A 16,486-nucleotide genomic window follows, 5' to 3' on the forward strand; every position below is an offset into this window, starting at 1 on the left:
CCTTGCTCACCATCACGCACCAGAACTCCACGGTGACCTTCTCTTCACTGGAGGAGGGTATGTCTCTGCTGACCAGATGGGGAATCCTTACGGAACATCCTACCCCCCCCTGTGGCTCCCTTGCCCTCCTCGGCATCTTCTGGAGATTGGCAAGTCTTTTCCCGCAAGAGATCCAATGCTAGGAACTTCTCTCCTGGGGGTGGGAAAGACACCCCGCTGACACTGCCTCTGTCCCTGGCCTAGTTAGCGTCTCTGACCTATATGGCCCCTGTTCTCTTGTTGCAGGTCTGGCCTGCCCTTGGACTGTTTCTTATGCTTTACCCTGCGCTCAGCGCATTTTGTGCCTTGATCTTTTTTTCCTGCTCCGCTGCTCCAGAGTTCCCTTATGGTTCCTGTCGTCTTGTGCTACTGAACACCTGCTCCCTGCACCTCTGTCTCCCGCCTCACACATCCAGAAGCCTCCGGTTTGTCTTAAGAATCCACCATGACCATCAAGTTTTTGTCCATGAATGTTAATGGTTTCAACCACCCGGCCAAGAGGTTCTCCTTGTGGACTGAAATGTGCAACAATGAAGCTGATGTTGTCTCTATCCAAGAGACCCATTTCAAACTTGGCAGTCATCCGAATATCTCCCACAAGAACTTTCCTGCTCTGTTCTTCTCTAGTGCTCCTGAAAAGAAGAGGGGACTGATGATCTCAATAAGGGACACTGTGGCGTTCCAGCTTCGCTCACTCACCCAGGATCCTGATGGACGTTTTCTTATTCTTCAAGGTGACTTTAACTCCACTCCCCTGACCCTTGTTGCTGTTTATGCTCCGAACAGTCATCAAAAGCGTTTCCTTCACAGGCTTCTGAAGAAGGTCACCTCAAATGTTTACAGTAATCTGGTTGTGTGTGGAGATATGAATATGGTGGTCGACCCCGGGCTTGATGCTTCGGCGCCTGCCCGAGGCCGACAACTCTCCCTCAACTCCCTTTTGCTGAGGGAACAGCTTTATGATGTTTGGCGGTGCCTACATGGCTCCGAAAAGGACTATTCCTATTACTCCCCCAGACACTGTTCATATTCGCGAATCGATAGGTAAAGTCTCCTCCTCCGCCATCAGGAGCATCACCTGGTCAGATCACGCAGCGGTTGAAATGGTGCTGGAGGAGGCTGGCCCCAGGGAACGTACGTCAATTTGGAGATGTGATGTTAAGGTATTGCAGGACCCCTCTTCGGGTAAATTTATCAAGGACCAACTTACTTTGAATTGAATACCCCCTCTGTCTCGGATCCTTGGATTCTGTGGGGTGCGCACAAGGCGTTTATCCGCGGTGTCTGCATCCAACAGTCTGCAAGGATGAGGAAGGCCTACAATAAGACGCTAGCCACCCTCTTGGCGGATATCAGACTTCTCGCAACTTTCCCAAAAAAGGGAATCCCTAAAATCTCATCTTATGTCCCGTTATGACCGTCACCTCAAAAGTCTTAAACTTAAATTTTACGCCCATGCCAACAGGGCCGGTAAAACCCTGGCCCTTCGCATTAAACAACGCCGGGTCACCTCCCGTACCTCCCGTATCTCCCGTATCTCCTACCTTTCCCACAAAACCACAGGCGCTAGGCTGTCACCCCCCCCCGAGACATAGCCAATGAGTTTGCAGACTTTTACGGCTCCCTATATAATCTGGCCCAGGACCCCAGCACGTTACACCCTACCCCGGAACTTGTATCTTGGAGTGGAAGGATGGCAGCGTACAAGATGTCAATACTGCCCCAAATCCTGTACATTTTTAGAGCAGTCCCCCTGACTTTCCCTACGAAATGCCTAGACGCTTTAACGAGGGGAATGTGCCAGTTTATTTGGTGCGGAAAGAGGGCTCGGGTGGCCACCTCCGTCTTGACACAACCTAAGTGTCTGGGCGGAGCAAAGCTGCCCGACCTCTCTCTCTATTACTGGTCTACGAGACTGGACCAGCTCAGGCCCTGGTTTCTTGACTCTTCCGACTTCCCCTGGATGCAGATTAAGAGACACTTGACGCCGACTCGGAACCTCCGCCTGCTCCTCCTGGGCGACCTCTGGATTCCCTGGAACCTCTCCGGAATCTCTCCTCCCATGCGGGCCTCCCTTCTGGCGTGGCGCAGATTGGGGGTGGCAGAGGGGGATTGGGCAGGACTTTTTTTTCTATGACTCAACCTCCCTGCCTTTAGACATCCTAGGAGCCCACCTACCGTTTCTCAACTGATACGGAGAGGCCTGGCTACGCTATCCCACTTCTTTTTGTCTGGTACCCTCCGCTCCCCATCCTCCTTGACGCAGATCTATCAGATCCCTGTCTCCTCGACGTTCACGGTACTCCGTGTACACAGCCTTCTGTCAAAGCATCCTATGACGTCTAGATCCTTCCCCCAAGGTGTGTGGGACTATCTGCACAGTGTTGTCAACCAGGGCAAGGGCATATCACTCTTCTACGAATGACTCTTGGAGGGCCCCATCCCTCTAAAACAATTCCTATGTTGCGATGGGAAAGGGATCTGGCCTGCACATACACCCCTGAGCAGTGGTCCCGAGCCTTTATGTCAACGTACCGTTACTCCCATTGTACCTCCCATTGGGAACAAACGCTTAAGATCTCTAACAGGTGGTACTACACTCCCATCAGGCTCTCGAGGATATTTCCCGGTGTCTCCGACCAGTGCTGGCGAGAGTGTGGTAGCACGGGCACATTAGCCCATGTGCTTTGGGAGTGCTCCTCACTGACTAGCTATTGATCTAGGATATTTCGCTGCATAGCGGAATGTACAGGTATCCTCCACCCACCCAGGAAAGCTATGGCCTTACTGAACATTGACATCGACAACTACGTTAAGTGTTTTAGGCGAATGATTACACATATTCTACTGGCTTCCAGGACGCTGATACTCCGTAACTGGAGATCCCTAGTGATCCCGAGTTTCACTGACGTAATTAACTTAGTGAATGAGAATTACCTCTGTGAACGAGCGTTGGCAGTCAATGCCCTTACTACTCTAAATTTGAGGAAGACTGGCAATATTGGAATTACCTACCTTGATATGGTTAACTTGGTCCCCTTGAGAGCTCGGGGGAGATGGGGTGGGATGGTGCTCCTTCCTGTGGCGATTATGTTCTCATTTGGGGGCCACATTAGGGGGGGGGGCTATCCCCTCCCGCCTCCTGCTTCTCTTGATAACCTGTACCCTTTCGTACCTCTTGGTACCGGTGGTACATGTGCGATGGGCGGTTCAGTCGTTCAGTAGGCTTAATTTAGAATATTGGAGTTACTGTAGCTATAAGTTGTGTGTACGGTTTCCTGTTGTGGAGCAGCAGCCCCCTCCCCCTCTCCCTTACTCCCCCTGGTTGGACACTAATGTATGCTGTAAGTTTTTCGTTGTCTCCATTTGTGATTATTGGTGTGCATTTATTGTTCTCTGTACTCTGTTGAATCTTCAATAAAAAATATTATTAAAAAAAAAAAAGAAATTTTACCCTAGCAAATACTCAATGGAACCTATTTATCTTTCCTCCAGTCTTGTTTGGATCAGTATCTGGCTTTGAGTACCATCAAGGACAAATCTCGGCTTTGGTAATTTTGCTTCATAGACATTTGGCCTCACACACCCTAGCTAATGTTTTCATACAAGGTGTCATACACATCTCCCCCCTGTACACTCCCCTTGATCTCCATGGGACCTTTAATCTACTCTCGACCCTTCAAGGGCCACCCTTCCCTCGTATGGTGGACTTTCTTGTTGCGATCACCTCTGTGTGGAGGATCTGAGCATTTTGCCATAAGGAGCCCTTCCTAGTTTTGCAGAAAGACAGGATTGGATTGAGGCATAAAGCCCCCTGCCTCCCTGAGGTTATCTTCTTTCCACCTCAACCAAGACATTGTCCTTTCTGCTTTATGTCCTGCTTCAAACACCCCAAAAAATTTCTCTTATCTTGTCTTAACGAGGCATGCACCTTTTCAGGTACTACCCCTTTTTAGGCCAATAGATTGCCTCTTAATACTTCCCTAGGGTTTCTGCAGAGACCTTCTTTCATCATTCCACCATTGTTAGGTGGATTGCGCAAGTTGTCATTCAAGTTTATGGTTAAAAGGCTATGGTTCTTCGCTTTCATATCATGGTGCATTCTACCAGTGCTATTGGTGCTTCACTTGCTTTTTACGATGTTTAGGCCTCTTCTGAAGCCAGTGTGATATAAGGTGCTATAAGCTGCTTTCTGTCAAGCCTATCTTAATCCCACTTGTTACGTAGCCTTGTTAGCACTTGTTACCCACCTCTCAGCTGGACTGCTTTTTGGACGCTAATGATTTAAGATCCTGTGTCCCGTACTGTACAACTAAGAAAATTGGATTTTCGACCAGTAGAATTAGTTTCTTGAAGTACAGTGCCGGAACACAGGTCCCTCTCCTCTGTTCTTGTAATCTCTCTCTATCTTTGCTTGCTACAAAACTGAGGCTAGCCGGAAGTGGAATTATGTAAGATGTTCCTGCAGACTTCTCGTTTTGTCCAGTGTCCAATCAACTGGAGATATCTGCATATATGTCCCATATTAATGACTAAAGATTCTGTGTCCCAAACTGTACTCCAAGAAACAGATTTTACGGACAAGTATAAAGTCCTATTTTTTTTTTTTTTATTTGCTCATCAGTCCAGCTAAATTATTATCATATGAATTGCTTGTTAGGGAAATCATATTGGCCTGCTCTCATACGTACCTTGCATCAAGCAATTTTGGGTCTAGAGGAGGGTACATAGAACGGACCACATCATCGACTCTAAAAAACAAAAACAAAATGTAATTTCAACTGGCAAACACTGTTGATCACCATCCTTTCATAATCCTTTCAAACATTGTTTATTATATTAAAGTCATTAAACAGTCTTCCTTTATATAGTAGGAAAATGACTTGACCCCCAAAACATTATATATTTGCTGAATGCAGAGGTCCTGAAGAACAAAAAGAAGGTTGTTGCATTGTTTTATCTTTGTAGAACCCAGAGTGCCTGGAAAGATTGTCCACAAGAGGGTGCTAGTATGATGCCTAATGCATCAATTCAGGCAAGTATATCATGACGCATATATCCGACAATCCAGAAGAAGTGAAAAAAAGTTTCATAAATTGCCATGGGTAAAATCCACAATGAGGAGGGTGCATAGATAGAGTATCTCACAAAAGTGAGTGCACCCCTCACATTTTTGTAAATATTTTATTATATGTGACAACACTGAAGAAATGACACTTTGCTACAATGTAAAGTAGTGACTGTACAGCTTGTAGAACAGTGTAAATTTGCTGTCCCCTTAAAAAAACTCAACAAACGGCCATTAATGTCTAAACCGCTGGCAACAAAAGTGAGTACACCCCTAAGTGAAAAAGGCCAAATTGGGCCCAAAGTGGCAATATTTTGTGTGGAAACCATTATTTTCCAGCACTGCCTTAACTCCCTTGGGCATGGAGTTCACCAGAGTTCACAGGTTGCCACTGGAGTCCTCTTCCACTCCTCCATGATGACATCACGGAGCTGGTGGATGTTAGAAACCTTGTGCTCCTCCACCTTCTGTTTGGGGATGCCCCATAGATGCTCAATAGGGTTAAGGTCTGGAGACATGCTTGGCCAGTCCACCACCTTTACCCCCAGCTTCTTTAGCAAGGCAGTGGTCTTCTTGGAGGTGTTTGGGGTTGTTATGTTGGAATCCTGTCCTGTGGCCCAGTCTTCGAAGGGAGGGGGATCATGCTCTGCTTCAGTATTTCACAGTACATGTTGGCATTCATGGTTCCCTCAATGAACTGTAGCTCCCCAGTGCCGGCAGCACTCATGCAGCCCCAGACCTAGACACTCCAACCACCATGCTTGACTGTAGGCATAACACACTTGTCTTTGTACTCCTCACCTGGTTCCCGCCACGCACAGGTGGCCCTGTTACATCACTTCCATTGTGGCCCCAGTTAAGGAAATGAGGAGTGCTTCCTGCCGCATGGAAGTAACACAGGGGCATACCTGTCCATTGGATGGTAACCTGCTGGGGTGTCATCATTGTTGCCACACAATGGCTCATGTAAATGCCAGACCTGGCGCACAAGCCTAATTGTGGCACAAGCATATGGTTTATTTAAAAGCTTAATTTGGTATCTGCATGTCCATTGCCTGCCATCTAAAGTTCAAGAGTTTTTTGGTATTGTGTGGAATTTCAACAAACTTTGTTTTCCCCACCTGTGGTGGGATTCTTTGCTGACTTCTCTCTGCCCTTGAACGTCTAACCCATAGAGGTAAGTTACTGATTATGGATTGCTGAACTAGAGAGACCCCATCCATGGGACCGCCTCTTTTGACTACTTAGGGGACTGCCTATATGCAGGGCTCTCCAGTGTTGGGTTGGTGGGGCCTCGGGAGACCCAGACATCCCATTGTGGAGAAGCATGTTGCCGCAACTGTGGGTTGTTACCTGCCTTATCTTTGGATTTACGGTAAGACACTGGGGTGTGGTTACATGTACTGGATGGCTAGGAAATACATCTAAACGCTATACCCATGGGTAGAACAATTTATATATATATATATATATATATGTGTTTGTGTATTTTCTTTGTATGTATAGTGCAGCTTGTGGCAGTATTTGTCCACTATAGTGAAGCTGTAGCTGTGCCGCTAGCCAATTTTTGATACTGTGTACGCCTTTGGCCTGGGATGTGTTTATACTATTGATTGGTTTCTCCCCCCCCAACTGGAACGTATACAATATACATAGGAAAGGTATATGTCTGATTATTGTGGTGTGGGTTTTTTCTTTTTCTTGTGATATGTTTTGTAAATCAATGTATGATTTTTATGTGTTGCTTTCTTTTCCTTTATACACATATTAGACATCTGAGGATCACATGCAAACAACAGAAAGCCTTGAAGATATATACAGCAAAATATGTCAGCAATTTTTGCATGATTAGATGTTACATAATGTTTTGATGTCATTGTATGCGCAAAATGTTATGGGCTCTATATTACCCGTTTGTCTATTAGATATAATAATAAATAAGTGCATTTTTTACTTTTTAAACAAACTATATCTGTGATTGATTCATGGGAGTTACCATTTAAAAGCCCAATTTTTCTTTCCCATCAAGGACGGTTATAGTCTCTAAACTTTGTTTGAATCTTTTCAAGTTAATAGTGGACTACTCATAATTTACTGACCTTAATGCTGAATATCCCAAGAGATACTATCAGTGCAATACTGTGGGTCCTAAGTGCTTCTAGAAATCATATGTGCCCATGGAAATTTGAAAGAAGCCTTAACTCTTCCCAACTCTATTCAAATGTTTTAGTTGAAGTTAGGTAAGGTATCTATATTTTTCGGCACTTTATATTTTTACACAGGTACTAGAATTTACTTCTGTGTAAATAATTCTATGAAACTTTTCCTAATACATTATGCCATAGACCTGTGGGGGCTGGTATTAGACCCTCACCCTATCCTACTCTACTCTTCTCTTTTCACTGTCCAGTAACAGGCTATGGAGAAGACCTATAGGTAAAAGGGAAACTGCAGCAGAGAGAGAGCAAGAGCTTGGTAGGTAATCCGCTCCCATCTAAAGGATGTAATAAGCCGTTTGCCTGATGTTCAGCTTTAAAATTTTGTGTTCAGCCTGTCACAACCACTTTTAAGTTAGGAGACAACTTCCATAACGTGCATTATTATTATTTTTTTTTTTTTCTTTTCAGATACACAGAGAGACTCACCGTGGGCTGATCCTCTTGGCAACAATAATGATTTCGCTAAGACTGGATGGAGATTTCATTTTAGCTCCAGATCCCATTGTCATAGCCACTAGTCTTTCTGTCAGGGTGTGGCAGATCTACAAATAAATTGTACAAAAGGGTTGTAAATGTGGTGGTATATGATAATTTGGAAAAAAGTAAACATTGTAGTGTGCAAAGTTCTGATAGGACCACTGTACTGCGCCCACATCCGGTAGTGCAAATGGCCAAATCTGTTGCATAGATTAGATTACACACATTGTTCAGCCCATGTATGTACTGCTGTATATCTAGGAATGGAAAGGCTTCAATTATTAAACCTTAATTTAAAATTCCATCAATCAAAAATTCTTATGCTTAACCACTTTAAAAATGCGCTATAGCCAGTTTACAGAATGGCGCCCTCGTTTCAGGAGATTGCCATGGACATCCTCCCAAAACCACGCCCACTGACTTGCGCATCAGTGTCCTGATTATCAGTGCAGCCTCGTTAGCGCAATGAAGGAGAAAACCTATTTGCAAATTTTTAAAACCCCCAACTAAGAAAAATGTTTTTTTCTGAATTTTCTGACTTTTTTCATTTGTGTAGCATAAGTGCATATTGATTGGTTTGCGCAAAAGTTATCACGTCTACAAACTAGGAGAAAGATTTGTCTTTTTTTTTTTTTTTTACTAGTAATGGCGGCGATCAGCAATTTTTAGTGGGATTGCGGCAGACAAATCGGACACCTAATTGACATTTTTGACACTTTTGGGGGGACCAGTGACGTTACCACAGTAATCAGAGCTAAAAATATGCACTGTTACTGTAATAATGACACTGGCAGGGAAGGGGTTAACACCAGGGCGATCAAAAGGTTAAATGTGTTCCTAGAGGGTGCTTTCTAACTGTGTGGGGGATGGACTTGCTGGATGAACACAGAGACCTGCTTTCCTAAATAGGAGAAACACAGCATCCCTGTGTTTATCACTGACAGAACAGCGGTCTGCCATGTTTACATTGGCAGACCGCCGTTCTGTCTCCGGGGGGGGGGGGGGGGGGCGATCGAAGGTGCCCGGCAGACATTGTGCCCCTCTGTGGCCAATTAGCTTTTTTACGAAGCGACGTACAGGTACGTCATTTCACAGGACAGAGCCGACCTGCTGCAGTGTAAGTATGGCGGCTGGTCAGCAAGTGGTTGAAGTGTCAGCATACCAAGACAATTTTGGACAATTTCATGCTCCCAACTTTGTGGGAACAGTTTGGGGATGGCCCCATCCTGTTCCAACATGACTGCCCACCAGTGCACAAAGCAAGGTCCATAAAGACATGGATGAGCGAGTTTGGGGTGGAGGAACTTGACTGGCCTGCACAGAGTCCTGATCTCAACCCGATAGAACACCTTTGGGATGAATTAGAGTGGAGACTGCGAGCCAGGCCTTCTCGTCCACATCAGTGCCTGACCTCACAAATGCGCTTCTGGGTGAATGGTCAAACATTCCCATAGACACACTCCTAAACCTTGTGAACAGCCTTCCCAGAAGAGTTGAAGCTGTTATAGCTGCAAAGGGTGGGCCAACTCATTATTGAACCTTATGGACTAATGCCTCGTACACGCGCATCGATTATTGGCCGGGAATTTTTGGCCAACGTCCGATCGGCCGATTTTCGGCTTGTTAGTATGATGCTTTCGACAACCGACTCTGACTTTTCGGCAGAATAAAATCTGGTGTGCATTTTTGTTGGCCGTCAACACAACGGCCGATTTTCCGTCAGTCAGTACAGATTTCGGCAGACAAAAATCTGATGAGCAAGACTGGGCATGCTCAGAGAAGAAAAAACACACGGAAAGTAAACCAGCACATGACATCACTTCTGAAGTTGGTTTTTGTTGGCGGAGAAAATTTGTGTGCAGTCTAGAGCACATTTCAACCAACACAACAACACTGGACAAAAGACGGCAGATCGGTCGGCCGATAATCGTTGCCTGTGTACGAGGCATAAGACTGGGATGCCATTAAAGTTTTTGAGCGTATAAAGACAAATGTCCCAATACTTTTGGTGATATAGTGTTTATGTCTGGGCAATATAATAAAACACATTTAATGCATCTCTGCAATATATGCACATTCCCCAAAGTTTTATTCCTTAAAAAATAAAAAACTGCAAGTATAATAAAAATACTTCGACCTACCAGAAATCCAGTGTGCTCCTAACTTCCTGATTGGGATGACAGCACATGCCTTTTTTGCACTGAAATTTCAACCAGGGTCGTTGGTCCCTGCTGGACCACAGTATTGTGCATTTCCTCACCCCTCTCTGTCCTACTCCATATACATTTATTGATTTTCTTTTTTCAAAGAAAAAAATTCTGCATCTTTGACTTCCAAGAATCTGCCAACACACTGGGGTTGATTTACTAAACGCAAATAGACTTTGCAAGTTCAGTTGCTCCAGCACTTAGTAAATTAGGAAAGGCTCTGCTGACTTCCATCATCCAATCACGTGCAAGAAATTATTTTTTTTTTTCTTTGCATGTGCATATGTATTCTTTGTAAAGTGAAACGTTCCCTTATTTAGTAAGCTCTGGAGCTTCGTAAATAAGGGAACGTTTACATTAGTAAGCCCCCGTTCACATAGGGGCGACGCTACTTCGGAGGTCGCGGTGCGAGCAGCGCGCCGCGAACTCAGAGCGGCCGCCACGGACTTCATAACATTGAAGTCTATGGCGGTCGCCTCCTGGTCGCCCCAAAGAAGCTCCGGACCCTTTTTCTAAGTCGGAGCGACTTGTGTCGCTCCGACACAAGTCAGATGAGATCAAAATTGAACTTTTTGGCCTAAAAGCAAAATGCTATGTGTGGCCGAAAACTAATACCTTCACATCCCCCTGAACACACCATTCCCACCGTGAAACGTGGTGGCAGCATTATATTGTGGGGATGCTTTTCTTCAGTTGGGACAGGGAAGCTGGCCAGAGTTGATGGGAAGGTGGATGGAGCCATATACAGATGGCGCCGGCCTCCCTCCTGCACATGTAGGAAGCAGCCCTCAAGCTTCAGCTACTACACCATCCTCAGCCACCACTATAAACAGTGAGTACCCTATCCCTCTTACTAAGACTGACTTGGACAATAGCCTGGAGGCTATGTACACCAAATTGATTGCAAAAGTCCAGACAGAGCTGCAAAAACCGCTAACAAACTTACCCAAGAGATGTCTACACTAGGAGGCAGAACTGACAGGCTAGAAACTAAACACGATGAGCTTTGCCTAGCCTATAAAGAATTGAGTAGGGATCATAAATCCCTTCATACAGCATTTGATCAATTACAAGAACACGTTGAAGATTTAGACAACCGCAACAGAGGGAACAACCTGAGGCTGAGAGGTATCCCAGCGACTTATATAGATCTCATACCTACAGTAAACTGCTTGTTTAACCTTCCTAGCGGTATTCCCGAGCGTGACTCGGGGTTAGATTTTAGAGCCAAAAGCGGTAACCCCGAGCCACACTCGGGGTAGCGCTAGGAAGATCGCTGGATCCTGGAAGAGGTTTTACTTACCTTTTCTCCGGGATCCAGCGAAGAATGCGGGCGGTATGCGGCGGTGGAGCTTCCTCCCGATCGTCTGCGAGCCCCGGCTTCCGTCTCCGGCGACGTGACGTCCGCCGGGGGGTGGAACCGGCAGCAAATTCAAATGTAAAACACACCAAACACACTGATACCATTCAAAATAAAATAAAATCACATTACATTGCCCCCCAGTTCCCTTTCCTGCAGTTTTACTGTACTTTTTATGTAAATATATGTATATATATATATATATATATATAAATACACACACACATGGTATATATATATATATATATATATCTATCTATATATATATATATATATATACACATACACACACGTATATATATATATATATATATATATATATATATATATATATATATATATATATATGTAATTCTTGTGAATGAGCAGCCCAAACCAACTGTGTATATATATATATATATATATATATATATATATATATATATATATATATATATATATAATAAATGTATACAGTTGGTTTGGGCTGCTCATTCACAAGAATTACATGCAAAATAATGGTACCGCTTTCAGCACCTAAAATCCAAAAGAATCATACCGCCAGGGAGGTTAAATCTTTATTACCTGATGCTATTGACTCCCAATTCACCTGTGACCGGATCCACCGTGCTCTCCGCCCCAACCCCCCCCCCCCCCCCCCACTGATAAACCCCCAAGAGATATAATTTTGAGCATGAAAGACTTCATCACTAAGGAGGAAATCCTCAGAGCTGCAAGGAACACCCCCAACATCCTCATAGATGGCCATAAATTAAAAATCTACCCTGACATCTCACAGGCCACATTGGAGAGGAGACGCAGCATGAAAGAAATCACCACTGTGCTACAATCGGCCCGTTTACGCTATAGATGGGGCTTCCCTTTTAAGCTGATCATCCCCCACAACGGATCTACATACGTTGTCACTAACATCCAAAGGGGCATGAAATCCTCATCAAACTGGGTTTGATTGATCCTGCCACAATTCCCTCACCCTCTCCGGCTCCTCGACCATCACCACTTTGGCAGACTCCGGCTTCCAGAAGAGGACGCAGAAGAACGCGTAACGACGCGGGCTGAAATTATCTGACTGTGCTTACTGAAACTACTTCTCACAATCTCTGAGTTTTTTTTGGCGGCTATGCAAGATCCCCCTGGAAAGCCCATAATCATTAACTATGTTTTTTTCTATTTTTGTTCCTTTCTACCCCTACTCCCTTTTCTTTTTTCCCTTTTTGACTTTTTTCTTTTTTCAGAATAATTAGATCACTCAACTTCCACTTTTATGGATGGATGGTGACATCTACTGGCCGGCTACAGATCAACAGGAAACTCTCTCAAGCAAAAATTCACTCTCAACCCATCATCTACACATCAGATCCTCTACTGACACCCAGTGGCCTTTTTCAGATATGCAAGTAACACTTACCCCATAACTATAATGTATTCTGGATACACTCATTTTTTATGTTAACCCTAGTCTTAAATCATCCTTCCACTATATTACGGTTATCATAAGAATTTACACCCTCAAATGCTAATGTTGCAGCATACAATTAACGCTATTTCTAAAATCCCCCCCCCCCATAATTAATTTTTTCCTTTTTTTTCAAACTTAGGCTTTCCCAGGTTAATTAACTATCAGGCATCGCACTGGAAGCTTCCCATTTTTTCCCTTTTAGTTTTCTCAGAAATTTTTCAAATGGCCATATCTATGGTTCCATGCCTGTACATGTTGTACCCATTCAGCCGATTGATGGGCACCAGCCTATATAGAGGGGTCTCCACCTTATTGTTCCCCTATTTGAGACCCCTTCTGTTTTTGTTGGGCTGCTGGCTCTCGATCGTCTGTTTAGGAGGAAATTGTCCTCTATTTCAGTTTTTTAGTTATCAGTACCTAACTGGTTCACTGAATCATTGTTCTTCTACTTCGGTTAATTTATTTTTTTCTATTTTTTTTTATTTCTCTTTAAGTCTATTATCATATGTTTTTATTTATCTCAACATCCTCACGATCTTCAAATTCTCATGTCAATCTTGTGCTCAGACTAGCCTCATCTGGGCACGGGTGATGATACGCCTATTGACAGGAACCATTGTTCCCATGGTGCGTTCATATCAGATCCGCAGACCTTCTATAAATTGGCCATCCTTATTAAGGTATTACATTTTTCCGTCACCCTAATAATGTACCACCAAAATTCCAAAACCTCACTTAAAAATGGCAATTAGAACTATTTCACGTAATTTTCAGGGGTTTCATTTCCCAAACAAACGTAATAAAGCATTTCATCAATATAAGCATCTGAACGCCAAAATCTTATTACTCCAAGAAACTAATTTTGCTGAAAACAACCACCCCAAATTTTTCAATAAATCTTTCAATCAAGCCTTCTATACCACATATTCATATATCACATATAGAGGGGGGGGGGGCAATATTTATTCACAATTATTTTCCTTTTGAGGTACAGGAGGTCTGCAGGGACCCGGAGAGTCGCTTTATAATTATTAAAGGATGCATCATGGGAAAGGAATTGACTATAGCCAACACATTTGCCCCGAACGGAGACTCTGTACAATTCTTCTTAGATTTTTTCATCGAGTTAGAAAAATATCATTCCTTCCACATAATTCTAGGAGGGGACTTCAATATGGTGGCCCATCCAACCATGGATAGAAGCAATCCTTCCTCTGCATCCAAGACATTTCCAAAAACTCTTGAGCGCAGACTTAGTAATTTGCAACTAGTGGACTAGAGATGTTTAAATATGGGCTCTAAAGAGTATACATTCTATTCAAACCCACATAATTCGTTGGCAAGAATAGACTACATATACGCCTCAAAGGTAATCTTAGCTAACTCAGTCTCTGCAGATATATTTCCATGTGTATGGTCTGTTCATCACATGGTAATTTATGACACAAAAAGTATTGGTCTCTCTCCTACACCGTTCACATGGAGACTTAATGACTCCTTATTGATGGGCAACCTAGAGTCTCAGGAGATCTGACGCAATCACAGAATTTTTCAGGCTTAACCCCACTGAGGATACCTCAATTCCAAATACATGGGTCACTCACAAGGCTTTTATTAGGGGCAAACTTATCGCAATTGCAGTTAAAAAAAAAAAAAATGCGAACGCACCAACAAAATACAGGAAATTACCAAAGAATTGCAGCAACTATACAAAAACCATAATACCTTACATGACCAAACTGTAAGACACCAAATAGACCAAAAAAGAATGGAATTAAATAGCATTCTCTCTGAGAATGCGGAGAAATTTCTCAGATATTCAAGATCTAAATTTCTTCTGTACGGAAACTTCGCCTCCACAATGCTAGCTAGGAAACGTAATCAAACAATCAAACCCCCACATGTTTATAAATTAAATACGTCATCTGGTATGACTACATCTCACCCCAAAGAGGCTTTGAGTGTTTTTGAAAAATTTTACTCAACCCTTCTATCACCTCCATCTACAGAAGCCCCCATTAATTCCCAAAGCTGGCTTGAGGATATCCCACTCCCATCTCTTTCATCTGCAGACACAGAGCAATTGAATGCACCCATCACGGAAACTGAGGTGGCACAGAATATTAAATGCCTTCGAAATTCATCTGCACCTGGTCCTGATGGATATACAGCTATCTACTACAAAAAATGTTCACAAATACTTTCCCCTAAACTTTCACAGCTGTTTAATCACATACTAAAAGGCAACGCTTTTCCAGAAGAAATGTCACTAGTGAACATGACCCTCCTCCCTAAACCAAACAAAGACTTATCCAAAACCCAAAATTTCAGACCGATATCAATTATCAATAACGACCTGAAACTATTCAGTCAAATTTTAGCTACTAGACTATCTAATTGGATCCCCAAACTCATTTCCACATCTCAGTCAGGCTTCATCCCAAACCGACAAATATATATATATATATATATATATATATATATAAAATATATAATATCCGACTAGCATGCAATATTATTCAAGATGCGAACTTATTTAAAAAACAACTATTAATCTTAGGCCTAGACATCCATAAGGCTTTCGACAGTGTCTCTTGGACTTATCTTAGACAAATACTACCTAGATTTAGCCTTACCGGCGAATTCTTAAATGGCTTTACAGCCCTATATAATAACCCTAAAACAAGAATAAAGATTAGAGGCTGCAATTCCTCTTTCTTTCCACTGGGTAGAGGAACTCGTCAGGGATGTCCCCTATCCCCACTACTATTCACCATCGAGCCACTTTTAAGAGCAATTAAAAGACATCCCGGAGTGATAGGCTACAGTAAGGGCACAGAATCTTACAAATTGAGTCTATATGCAGATGACGCTTTACTATTTATTCCAGACCCACTACATTCGATACCCAACTTGCTGATGATATTGGAAAACTTTGCAGCGGTCTCCAGACTCAGTATTAATATGTTAAAATTAGTAGCTTTACCAATTAACTTCTCAACACTAGACACCATAACTTTAAAAAACAAATTTAATTTCCCTTTGTATGGGCTTCAGAGACAATCTCCTATCTCGGCATCCAACTAAGTAAAGATTATAAATCTCTCTTCTAATTTAATTTCCCGCCACTATAGTCCAAAATACGTAACATTCTCCAAATTTGGTCCTCTTACCGTTTATACTTTCTCGGTAAAATAACGGCCATCAAAATGACCATCCTTCCAAAACTCGTATATCTTTTCCGTGCCTTACCTGTATATCTCACCAAAGCTTATACCACTAAACTTCAATCTGCTATTAATACATTTATATGGGGCAACAAAAAACCCAGGTACGCCGCCAACATTCTATACCATCACCAACATTCGGGAGGCCTAGGTCTCCCTCATTTATGGACATATTATATCAGTAGTAGACTAACTCAGTTGGCACTATGGCATAATTGTATCTCAGATCCACATTGGGTATGCTTTGAAAGAATTTCAGCTGCCCCTTTCAATTTAGCAGGTCTATTATGGGACGCATCGATTCCTATGCGACAAATTTCCTCTCGCAACACAATTGTATCAGACAATCTTAAAATTTGGAGATTTATTAATAAAAAATGGACCCTCACATCTAGTCCTCCCTTTGACATGTCCTTCCTAGGTGACCCCA

The 16,486-nt window shown here is 43.1% G+C and overlaps 1 protein-coding gene across 2 annotated transcripts in view; it reads right to left on the bottom strand.

The window, feature by feature from the left end:
- Nucleotides 1-16,486, bottom strand: part of TMEM98 (transmembrane protein 98) — a 106,493-nt gene that overhangs the window by 18,155 nt on the left and 71,852 nt on the right. For both annotated transcript variants that reach the window (XM_082271703.1, XM_082271704.1), the window contains exons 5-6: nt 7,753-7,868; nt 4,731-4,790 (exon numbers count right to left, since the gene is read on the bottom strand). In XM_082271703.1, the coding sequence (XP_082127829.1) occupies nt 4,731-4,790; nt 7,753-7,868 (176 nt within the window). The remainder of the gene's footprint in view (nt 1-4,730; nt 4,791-7,752; nt 7,869-16,486) is intronic.

Source organism: Pelophylax lessonae, assembly GCF_965119305.1.
Source record: "Pelophylax lessonae genome assembly, chromosome: 11".
NCBI lineage: Eukaryota > Metazoa > Chordata > Amphibia > Anura > Ranidae > Pelophylax > Pelophylax lessonae.